The sequence below is a fragment of the Rhinoraja longicauda genome, chromosome 30, assembly GCF_053455715.1.
Source record: "Rhinoraja longicauda isolate Sanriku21f chromosome 30, sRhiLon1.1, whole genome shotgun sequence".
NCBI lineage: Eukaryota > Metazoa > Chordata > Chondrichthyes > Rajiformes > Arhynchobatidae > Rhinoraja > Rhinoraja longicauda.
In genome coordinates this window covers 6,166,393-6,178,920 of record NC_135982.1, presented here as the reverse complement: position 1 = coordinate 6,178,920, position 12,528 = coordinate 6,166,393, and the positions used below count along the sequence as shown (strand labels likewise).

General features: G+C 46.4%; 1 protein-coding gene across 12 annotated transcripts in view; it reads left to right on the top strand.

Moving 5' to 3' along the window:
* kif1b (kinesin family member 1B) overlaps positions 1-12,528 on the top strand; it is a 271,960-nt gene that overhangs the window by 230,983 nt on the left and 28,449 nt on the right. For all 12 annotated transcript variants that reach the window (XM_078425318.1, XM_078425314.1, XM_078425310.1 and 9 more), the window contains 3 exons: positions 849-915; positions 4,006-4,090; positions 5,494-5,599. In XM_078425318.1, the coding sequence (XP_078281444.1) occupies positions 849-915; positions 4,006-4,090; positions 5,494-5,599 (258 nt within the window). The remainder of the gene's footprint in view (positions 1-848; positions 916-4,005; positions 4,091-5,493; positions 5,600-12,528) is intronic.

Here is a 12,528-nt window from a genome sequence, read left to right as displayed (position 1 = left end):
ACTAAAAGTTGTCCTAGGTAAATCTCATAAATTCTTGCCTGGCTTTGGTTACGAAAACACATCGATAACTATATGTTTTGAGGTATAGTTGGAAATTGTTGTAGGTGGTCAGAAGAAGGAAGAGACTCAAAGAGAGAGCAGCCACAAGACACATTATGGAGAAAGTGTAAGGAGTTATCCCACACAGAATAGCACTGGAATAGGCCCTTTGGCCCACAATGTCGGTGTCAACCGTGTATATATCTTTAGAAGAATATAGAAACAAGGAAATGCATGTGTTGGTTTACAAAAAAAGACACAAAGGCTGGAGTAACTCCGCAAGTCAGGCAGCATCTCGAAGATGCAGAGGTGACGTTTTGGGGTCGGGACCATTGAGTGTACATTTTTCATCAGTAAGGCTTTTTGATAAGAAAAATAGTTAAAACTATAATCATTTCATAAAACCATGCAGGGTTTTGCTTGTGCAAGTTGACTAGGTTGTGAGCACACAGAAAGTTTAGTTCAGAGATTCAGCGTGCAAACAGGCCCTTCAGCCCACCCAAGTCCATGCCAACCGGCAATCCCCGCACACTAGCACTATCCTGCACACGAGAGAATATTGACAGTTTTACCAAGCCAATTAGCCTACAAACCTGCATGTCTTTGGAGTGTGAGGGGAAACGAGCTCCTGGAGAAACCCCACGGGGAGAACGTACAAACTCCGTTCAGACAGCACCCATAGTTAAGATCGAACTGTGGTCTCTGGAACTGTAAGGCACCAAGTCTACTGCTGCTCCACTGTGAATGTTTCATTTAGATTTTCCCCATTAGGCTGTGCCTTCACTGATGATTATCTCCTCCCTCTACAGGTACATCGCTGCAGTGGTGGATCATGGTGGAGGCATGCCATGTCAAGGCACGTACCTGCTTCACCAGGTAAATATTTTGGATAATCTCATCTCCTTAACTCTTGTTTGATAACTCTGAACTGATAATCTGAAGTTGTTCTGGCATAGGTTATTATCAGTTAAGAGTTATCAGGAAAGATGTCTATTGTTTACTATGTTAAACTTTCAATACAGTACAATGGTTAAATGACGCGTGGGATTAATGATCTAACAGCTCCACCATTGCTAATTAAACTCAACTAAATGACTAACTTATTCTCCTCGTGCCTCTGATGATAAAGCCTCATCACTGGGGTATTTTTCTAAATTAACCCACGTCTCTAGTTATCTCTTGTTACCATGGTATTAATCTGCTCTTTCACCTTTTTTGAGGTCCCAGAAGCCATTGAGATATCGGGATCCATTATTTCTACGTTTGTTATGATGAGATGGTCGCTATCTTTATTGCTTCCAATCTATTCAGTATCTGAGAGCTTTGCCCTTTGTTAAGCGAACTAACTTCCCAAAAGCTTGTGTCTGCTGGTCGATGGCGTTGAGAGAATGCTGCTATGAACGGTATCTCACACCGGTTTGACTCAATCCTGTAATTAGTCCTTCATGGGGATTCACTGTTTCAATTAATTTATTATTAATCTCTTTCCTTATATTTCCTTAACGTTCTCAAAGAACTTCACAGACCATTAACCATCCTGATATGTGGCAACCCCTAAATGTCTCGCAGGACCGTACATACTTCCCACTCTTTAGTTTGAAAGATACAGCATGTAAGCTGGTCCACCAAGTCCACGCCAATCAGCGATCACACGTTCACAGTTGTTCTATGTTCTCCCTCTCCCTCCCCCTCCCCCTCCCCCTCTCCCTCTCCCTCTCCCTCTCCCTCTCCCTCTCCCTCTCCCTCTCCCTCTCCCTCTCCCTCTCCCTCTCCCTCTCCCTCTCCCTCTCCCTCTCCCTCTCCCTCTCCCTCTCCCTCTCCCTCTCCCTCTCCCTCTCCCTCTCCCTCTCCCTCTCCCTCTCCCTCTCCCTCTCCCTCTCCCTCTCCCTCTCCCTCTCCCTCTCCCTCTCAGTCTCAGTCTCAGTCTCAGTCTCCCTCTCCCTCTCCCCCTCCCCCTCCCCCTCCTCCCTCCCTCCTATAACGTCGATGGAGGCAGAAATATTGGCAGGACACCAGGTTAATAACTGACAGTGGTGATTAAAGGATGGTTATAATTGGCACTTTGACAATACTTCATAACAATTTTCGGTTTTATAAGAAACCCTTAAGCCCACTATTTCTTGATACGATGTAGACTTCCAGTAATGTACTTTCCTTTTAAGTACAATTGCTGCCGGATGCTTTTATTCAACAAAGGCTCGACTTCTGGAGGATTCATTCAACTCCGTCCCTGTCAAACTGTGACATTGTACCACAGCACCCGTGATGCTAAAATTATAAATAGACACGCAGTTTGAAGAGAGAGACAATAGACAATAGACAATAGGTGCAGGAGTAGGCCATTCAGCCCTTCGAGCCAGCACTGCCATTCAATGCGATCATGGCTGATCACTCTCAATCAGTACCCCATTCCTGCCTTCTCCCCATACCCCCTCACTACGCTATCCTTAAGAGCTCTATCCAGCTCTCTCTTGAAAGCATCCAACGAACTGGCCTCCACTGCCTTCTGAGGCAGAGAATTCCACACCTTCACCACTCTCTGACTGAAAAAGTTCTTCCTCATCTCCGTTCTAAATGGCCTACCCCTTATTCTTAACCGTGGCCCCTTGTTCTGGACTCCCCTAACATTGGGAACATGTTTCCTGCCTCTAATGTGTCCAATCCCCTAATTATCTTATATGTTTCAATAAGATCCCCCCTCATCCTTCTAAATTCCAGTGTATACAAGCCTAATTGCTCCAGCCTTTCAACATACAGTCCCGCCATTCCGGGAATCAACCTAGTGAACCTACGCTGCACGCCCTCAATATCAAGAATATCCTTCCTCAAATTTGGAGACCAAAACTGCACACAGTACTCCAGGTGCGGTCTCACCAGGGCCCGGTACAACTGTAGAAGGACCTCTTTGCTCCTATACTCAACTCCTCTTGTTACGAAGGCCAACATTCCATTGGCTTTCTTCACTGCCTGCTGTACCTGCATGCTTCCTTTCAGTGACTGATGCACTAGGACACCCAGATCTCGTTGAACATCCCCTCTTCCTAACTTGACACCATTCAGATAATAATCTGCCCTTCTATTCTTACTTCCAAAGTGAATAACCTCACACTTATCTACATTAAACTGCATCTGCCATGTATCCGCCCACTCACACAACCTGTCCAAGTCACCCTGCAGCCTTATTGCATCTTCCTCACAATTCACACTACCCCCCCCCAGCTTAGTATCATCTGCAAATTTGCTAATTTGTGTGTGTGTGGTGTCGTCAAGGTTACCCATCAGTGAAGGGCAGTCTGGTGTTAACACAATATAGTGTTTACCTCTGCTGTGCCAACATTGTAGACACTCTTCCACTGTAGTGATGATTGTGCGGCACGATGGCTCAGTTGCTGGAGCTGCTGCCTATCTGCGCCAGAGACCCGGGTTCGATCCTGACCTCGGGTGCTGCCTGTGTCGAGTTTACACGTTCTGCTTGTGATGGCGTGGGTTTCCTCCGGGTGACCCGGTTTCCTCCCACACTCCAAAAGACGTGCGGCTTTGTAGGTCAATTGGCCGTTGTAAATTGTCCCGCGTGTGTAGGGAGCGGATGGGAGAGTGAAACAATGTGGACTTAGAGTGAACGGGTGATCGATGGCATGGTCACAGTCGGACAACGTTCCCATGCCATGCTTTTCAATCAATCAATCGATTTTTATCCAGCAAGATCTGATTAATTAGCACCAATGTGATTTGTTGATGTTGGTGGAGGAAGAGATATCGGACTGGACACCCTCCCCTCTATTTGGAAAGTCCACGGGAGCCTTTGGGGAGAAGGCATTCGTAGCCTTTGAGTGGCACGGTCAAGGGTCAAGCTTGATCCAGAACCCAAGGCCTAACTCTGGGTTGGTCCTCCAACACTGGTGTTAGATTGCCGTAAATCAGCACGGCTGACACAGTACATTGAACTGTACATTTTGATCCCGACAGGGAATTCAACGCAGGATCACAGTCACGATCGTGCATGAGAAGGGCAGTGAACTTCACTGGAAGGACGTTCGAGAGCTGGTTGTCGGTGAGTTTTATCGGAGAGGTTTGATAACGATTTAAGTTTGTTTCATTCACCTCGTCTGATTTTACACACTCTGCTTCATTGATCTATTTGCGCCAGTTTTCCCCAGCATTGCGACTGTTTCTCTCGGTTGACTGACAGAAATACTGTAAATAATGATGTTTAGTTCCCTAATGAGAGCAAGGAATTTACTACCTCAATTTAGATTAACTAAATTCAAGATTGGGGGCGATCTTTAGTGTGGCAGAGTGGTGCACTGGTAACGCGCTGCCTCACAGCGCCACAGACGGTCTGTTTGGAGTTTGCACGTTCTCCCTGTGACTGCATGGGTTTCCTCTGGGTTCTCTGGTTTCCTCCCACATCCCAAAGACATACGGGTATGTAGGTTAATTGACCTCGGAAAAATGGCCCCTAATGTGCAGGGAGTGGATGTAAAAGTGAGATGACATGGAACCATTGTGAGCGGGTGAGCGATGGTCAGCGTGGCCGTGGAGGGCTGATGGGACTGTTTTCATGCTGTATCTCCCTCCTTTCCACTGTGCATTGATTTGTAACTCGGTGTTATAATAAACTAGACCAAGTGGAACCGTTGGGCCCAAACCTCTCCTGCGTTGGTGCAGCACCCTCTCCTCCTCTCCCCTCCCCTCCCCTCCCCCCTCCCCCTCCCCCCTCCCCCTCCCCCTCCCCCTCCCCCTCCCCCTCCCCCTCCCCCTCCCCCTCCCCCTCCCCCTCCCCCTCCCCCTCCCCCTCCCCCTCCCCCTCTCCTCCCCCTCTCCTCCCCTCCCCTCTCCTCCCCCTCCCCTCTCCTCCCCCTCCCCTCCCCCTCCCCTCTCCTCCCTCTCCCCTCCCCCTCCCCTCTCCCCCTCCCCTCTCCTCCCCCTCCCCTCTCCTCCCCCTCCCCTCCTCCCCCTCCCCTCTCCTCCCCCTCCCCCTTTCCTCCCTCTCCCCTCTCCTCCCCCTCCCCTCCCCTTCCTCTCCACCCCCTCTCCTCCCCTCTCCCCTCCCCCTCTCCTCCCCTATCCTCTCCCCCCTCTGCTCCCCACTCCCTCCCCACCTCCTCCCCTTCCCCCCCCACTACATCCCCCTCGACCCCCCTTATCCTCCCTCCCTCCCCCCTCCCTCACGAGGAGATAGATTTAAACTTTAAAATGTAAATAATTTTAAAACTATAACACCAAATTTCAATGAAACTTCTTCCATTAGCACCAAAGGGACGACGGTAAGTACGGTGGGCCTAAAATTGTCGCGCTATCGTGTACCGTTTTGTCTGTAGTTTAGGAACAAACAAACAAACAAGGAGTTTTAGTATATAGATAGATGGCCGTTAGACTTCACACATGAAGGGACAAAATGGAAATTCCCAAATCCCGACAATCCCTGTAACATGCTTCCCTCTGTTTTCCCAGGACGCATCAGGAATAAACCTGAGGTGGATGAAGCTGCTGTCGATGCCGTTTTATCTTTGAATATTATTTCTGCAAAGCACATCAAATCTTCAAATGACGCTCACAGGTATGCAGGTGTTGTCAGTTTTTATCTGGGGACATTGGACATCTTGAGATCCAGTTCTCTCGCCCATATGAAAGTAACATGCCTTGTTAGGTTGGTGGTCCTGACGCTGAATGACCTTTGTGCCATGGAAAGGTGATCAGTAGGACACACCTGATTGACTGATCGGGGGTTTTCTTCAGTTTGGAGCAACTTTTTGTTTAAATGACCTTTTATCTACTGCTCCGTTATTCCATCTCTGTTAAGGACCAGCTATCAAAGTCACACTGTTGAAGATTACTGCGATCTGTGGTTTTGTTAATGCCAACCTTTCTGAGTGTGGCAATGGGTCAAAGCAAAAGTTAGCATCCAATAATCCCTCTGCCTTTGGAGAACCTGCACTATGGGGGTCATTAATTAATCCTGTTTCATTGCCCGTACTAACACAGCCTGCTCCCCTGTTGGTAACTCAACATGTTACCCTCAGAAACCATGCCAAATATATTCATAAACTCTTCCTCAAATATATCTTGCCAGTATTAACTTTCCGATCGATGTAATGATAGAAATCGACCATGTTTATGTTAGTGACTCTTTGGTGTAGTTTAGAGATACAGCACAGAAACAGGCCCTTCAGCCCACCGAGTCCGTGCTGACCAGCGATCCCTGCACGCTAATGCTATCCTACACACACTCGGGACAGTTTACAATTATACCAAGCCAATTAACCTACAAACCTGTACATCTTTGGAGTGTGAGAGGAAACCGGAGATCCCGGAGAAAACCCACGCGGGTCACAGGGAGAACGTGGACAAGCACCCATAGTCAGGATCGAACCCGGGTCTCTGGCGCTGTAAGGCAGCAACTCTACCACTGCGCCACCGTGCCACACAGCTCTCAATGCCTTGATTTATAACTCCATGTGGCTATCTTATTATGTCCACCAGTGACTTCTCAACCTTGCTATATTTTATTTCTACCCAAATTCATTCTACTCATTACTAGATTTAGATTTAGAGATACAGCGTGGAAACAGGCCCTTCGGCCCACCGAGTCCGCGCCGCCCAGCGATCCCCGCACACTAACACTATCCTACACACACTAGGGACAATTTTTTACATTTACCCAGTCAATTAACCTACATACCTGTACGTCTTTGGAGTGTGGGAGGAAATCGAAGATCTCGGAGAAAACCCACGCAAGTCACGGGGAGAACGTACAAACTCCGTACAGATGGCGCCCGTAGTCAGGATCGAACCTGAGTCTCCGGCGCTGCATTCGCTGTAAGGCAGCAACTCTACCGCTGCGCCACCGTACTACATCTTGAGCTCCTGAGCCTATATCAATCTACAACTCTGCAGTGATCTTGTCCCTCATTAGCAAAGCCACACCGCTTTCCTTTCCATGCTGCCTAGCATTGGGTTCAAATGTTGAAATCAAGTCATGGTGCCGTATCAAACTACTCAGGATTCAAGGAGTACCATGATCTGGTATCCAGGGTTGATTTTGTATTGATGAAAGTGCTTGCCTTTTATTTTCCAATTTCTTTTATCGCTTGTGCTAGTTGTGGCTGTCTGTTGTCCCACCTTGATGTGCATAAACTGTGTTGTCTCCATCTATCTTCCTACATTGCTACTAATGATGCTTCTTGTATTTTGCAGGCTATTTCTTGATTTGGATTTACCTAGGTATTTTGAGTTTTTCATTGCTGCTTGTTGATTAGATTAGAGCTTCATCTCTTTATGTTATTGTTAATTTCCTTTGCTTTTTATGGATTCATTCTTTCGTGTTGAACCTAGCTTGTCTTTATACCACAGGCACAGGAATAATTGGGATTACCCATTCCTTCTCTCCCGAGATGCTGCCTGACCCGTTGAGTTACTCCAGCATTTTGTGTCCACCTTCGATTTTAAACCAGCATCTGCAGTTTTTTTCCCAATGGATCTTTACTTTACTCCACTTTCTATCGTAAAAGGTTCAAAACAAAGCTGCCTGTGGTATAAACGAAGTAAATGAAAGGTAGTTGTTGCATGAGCATTGCTTCCACTTGTCGCACTGAGTCGGGATTAGACATGCCAGCAAAACCTACCACCAAGAAACAACTCCTGCATCTTTACACTGCACCCTCTTACACTTGTTTGAGGAATCAAACACTCAGTTTGAGTCAGAAGTCCAAAACTTCATCAGTGGTCTGAAAGTTCGGGAGCTAATCTTCAGTTCCGCACAGCTTATGAATGCAAGGGTTGAGACGGTAGTTTTTAGTTTACAGCATGGAAATAGGCCCTTCAGCCCACCAGGGTCCATGCTGGCCATCGATCACTCGTTCACACTGTGTTGTCCAATCACTAGGAGCAATTTACAGAGGCCAATTAGTCTACAAACCTGCACCACTTTGGCATGTGGGGGGAACCCGGACCACCCAGAGGAAACCCACGTGGTCACAGGGAGAGCATGCAAACTCCCAAGGAGCAACCCAAGTCTCTGGCGCTGTGAGGCAACGGCTCTACCACTGTGGCACCTATTGGTTGGCTAAACAAATAGTCCTGGTGGAATTAATTAAATGCAGAAAATCATTTGCTGGAACATTATTGATTCACTATTGGTGTCAATTACTATTAACAGGGTACAGGCAACTATTTTCACTGTATATTGATTATAATAGAGAATTAGGTTGATGAGAAATACCAACAAGTTCATTAAAAAAAAATTAAGAACATATAAGGCAGGAATTGGCCAGAGGAACCTGACTCCCGCTGTGTCATTCAATAAGAAAGTGACTGATTTGAAATGGCCTCAACACTTTCTCGTCCTTTCCACCCAACCCTTGAGTCATCTGTAACCCCAAAGATCTACCTCAGCCTTGAATATACTGAAAGACTCAGCATCCACAGCCCTCTGAGGTGGATGATCCAAAACATTCCCAGCCCTCTGAAGGACAAAATCCATCTCCTGTCTTAAATGGATGGTCCTTTGTCTGAGAGAGCTGGGTGGCACGGTGGCGCAGCGGTAGAGTTGCTGCCTTACAGTGCCAGAGATCTGGCTTCATTCCTGACCACGTCTGCACAGAATTTGTGTGTTCTCCCTGTGACTGGGTGGGTTTTCTCTGGGGGCTCCGGTTTCCTCCTACGTTCTAAAGACGTGCAGGTTTGTAGGTTAATTAGCTTTGGCAAGTTGTAAAATAGTCCCTAGTGTGTAGGATAGTGTTATTGTATAGGGTGATTGCTGGTAGGTGCAGACTCAGTGGGCCAAAGGGCCTGTTTCTGCGCTGCATCTCAAATGTCTAAACAGGTTTGAGATTTCATGTTTTTTTAGATTTCGATTTTTTTTAGGTTTAGAGATACAGCGCGGAAACAGGCCCTTCGGCCCACCGAGTCTGCGCCGCCCAGCGATCCCCGCACATTGACACTATCCTACACACACTAGGGACAATTTTTACATTTACCCAGTCAATTAACCTACATACCTGTACGTCTTTGGAGCGTGGGAGGAAACCGAAGATCTCGGTGAAAACCCACGCAGGTCACGGGGAGAACGTACAAACTCCGTACAGACGGCGCCCGTAGTCAGGATCGAACCTGAGTCTCCGGCGCTGCATTCGCTGTAAGGCAGCAACTCTACCGCTGCTTAGTGTGAAATCCTCTGTCAAGCTGAGGTGATGCTGAGTACAAGTGTTGGTGCTGACAAGACTAGCAAGGCCACATGTTTATAGGGGGGGGTGGATAGGGAGGACCCAATAGTAACATTGGTGGGAGGGCTTTACCTCTGGGACACTACTAGCTGCTGGAGAAATGATCTCCAGATACCTTCTGTATAAGGACCGAGGAAGAGCGATCAAGGATTTAAATCGAGCTTTGTGGCAATGAAATATCGTACGAGTTGTGCTTGCCCAAGTTATTCAAACAGCAGCAATATCAATATTTTCTGTAATAGCGGAGAGAAGTTAATTACCAGAGATGAGGGTGTGGGGTGGGGTTGGACGATGAGAAACCTGGACCTTTACTTTGAAGGTGGACACAAAATGCTGGAGTAACTCAGCGGGTCAGGCAGCATCTCGGGAGAGAAGGAATGGGCGACCCGAAACGTCACCCATTCCTTCTCTCCCGAGATGCTGCCTGACCCGCTGAGTTACTCCATCATTTTGGGTCCACCTTCAATTTTAAACCAGCATCTGCAGTTTTTTTCCCTAAGGATCTTTACTTTACTCCACTTTCTATCGTAAAAGGTTCAAAACAAAGCTGCCTGTGGTATAAACGAAGTAAATGAAAGTTGTTGCATGAGCATTGCTTCCACTTGTCGCACTGAGTCGGGATTAGACACGCCAGCAAAGCCCACCACCAAGAAACAACTCCTGCATCTTTACACTGCATCCTCTTACACTTGTTTGCTGCGCCCTCTAACGCTCCCTTGGTCTGTTGCTGTGCGTGCTCAGTGTAGATCCACTGATAAAGTTGCTCCCGACACATCCTGGAATGCTCCACTTAAAGGTCAAGCATCTGCCGTTTCTGCACAGTCTCTTAATCAGATTTAGGTTTAGGGTTATTATTGTCAAGTGAACCGAGGTACAGTTTGTATAAGAAAATAACTGCAGATGCTGGTACAAATCGAAGGTATTTATTCACAAAATGCTGGAGTAACTCAGCAGGTCAGGCAGCATCTCAGGAGAGAAGGAATGGGTGACGTTTCGGGTCGAGACCCTTCTTCTGAAACGTCACCCATTCCTTCTCTCCTGAGATGCTGCCTGACCTGCTGAGTTACTCCAGCATTTTGTGAATAAATACCTTCGAGGTACAGTTTAAAGCATTGCTTGCAAGCTGACATCAAAATCAGATATACCATACATGAAAGCAATTATCAAACTCAAATACAATGGCTAGAGCAAAGGGGGAGATACATAGTGCAGAATATCGTTCTCAACATTGCAACACACCAGTTCCATTCACAAAGTCCAATGTCCACAATGGGGTAGAGGTGAATCGGACAGTACCCTGGCTTGGTGAAGGACCGACCGATCAGAAACCTGACGACAGGAGTATAGAAGGATGAGGGGGGGGGGACTCATTAAAACTTACGGAACAGTGAAAGGCCCGGATAGAGTGGATGTTTCCACCAGTGGGAGAGTCTAGGACCAGAGGGCACAGCCTCAGAATAAAAGGACTTACCTTTAGAAAAGAGATGAGAAGGATTTTCAGAGTCAGATTAGTCAGTGGGTGGTGAATCTGTGGAATTCATTGCTACAGATGGCTGTGGAGGCCAAGTCATTTGGTATTTTTTAGATGCAATTTGACAGATTATTGATTAGTAATGGTGTTATGGGGGGAAGGCATGGGAATGTGGTTGAGAGGAAAAGAAAGATCAGCCATGATTGAATGGCAGAGTGGACTGGATGGGCCGATGGCTCAATTCTACTCCTATGACATGAACATCTGGGGAAGAAGCTGTCTCGGGGTCTGGAGGCGTGTGCTTTCAAACGTCCGTATCTACTGCAAGGTGGGAGCAGGGAGAAGAAGTAATGTACGGGGTGGGACAAGTGTTTGATTATGTTATCTGCATGTTGAGGCGGTGTGAAGTGTAGATGGAGTCAATGGTGGGAAGTCTGGTCTGGGTGATGCACTGGAGAGATGGTATTTAAGGATGAAGCCTGCAATTCATGTCTGTCAATCCTCTCTGAGCCCAGCTTGCAGGACCAGTGTTTCCAGCCCTGAACACTAACAGCTACGACTAAAAGCAATTTTCAAAATATAGCAGTAACTCAAAAAATTAAAACATTTAATACTGAAGTTCAGCTTATTATAACAGAACTCAACAAAAAGGTCAGTTTTCAATTATTGTCTGCATTTTCCACATAATAACACAATGTAATGTAATAATCTTTAACATAATTAGGTTAGGTTGGTTGACTAATTCTAAAAATATGATTTTATGAAAAGTTGTGAATTAGTTGCACTTTTAATCTCTTAATGGAAAACTAAAAATGTCTGAAGAAGAGTCTCGGCCCGAAACGTCACCCATTCCTTCTCTCCCGAGATGCTGCCTGTCCCACTGAGTTACTCCAGCATTTTGTGTCTACCTTCGATTTTAACCAGCATCTGCAGTTTTTTTTCCTACAAATTAAAAATGTTGCAGGTTGTTTTAATGGAAAACATTTTCTTGGAAAGTTTGAGAAAGGGGTAAAATATGTGAGTGGGTTGAATGGACTTGATTGGGCTGAAGGGCCTGTTTTCATGCTGTCTCTTTCATTTCAATTCCATTCAAACAGCGAACTCCTCGCTGTGCCTTGGAATAACTGTACTGAAATACCCTTGGCCCTGAAATAGTTTGCCCAGCCAGTTCTGTCCATTTACAAAATTTCTTGTAACAAAATGTTTTCCAAGCCTTGTAATTTGAGGAATGACTGCGATTATTTTGGTGTAGGGGCCATGGAATAATTTAGCAAAGGCTTTCAGTTTCAAGTGTATAAAGAGCGGAATCTATTTGTTAGAGTCACAAGGAACTGCAGACTCTGGTTAATACAAAAAAAAAGACATGAGGTGCTGGAGTAACTCAGCGGTCAGGCAGCATCTCTGGAGAACATGGATAGCTAACCTTTTGAGTCGGGATCCTTCCTCACACTGATTGTAGTGGGGGGAGGGGGGAAACGCTTGATGAGAGGTGGGGCAGGGCAAAGCCTGGTGAGTAATGGGTGGATACAGGTGTCCCAGCACTTTGCCTTTTTTTTTTGTATAAGCTCTAATTGTTACTTGAATCCCTTAAGATAATATCCAAAGTTCAAGTCAGATATGCAGTAAAAGATTTTCAGCATTTGTTTGTGCAGGGTGTCACTGGGGATTAATCTCTGAGCTTTCAGGTGGAAAGTTCCCTTCAAATGGCTGTTCTAGGGTGTGAATTCAGAAGACGGAGACCCGCTGAGTTACTCCAGCACTTGGTGTCATCTTTTTGTAAACCAGCATCTGCAG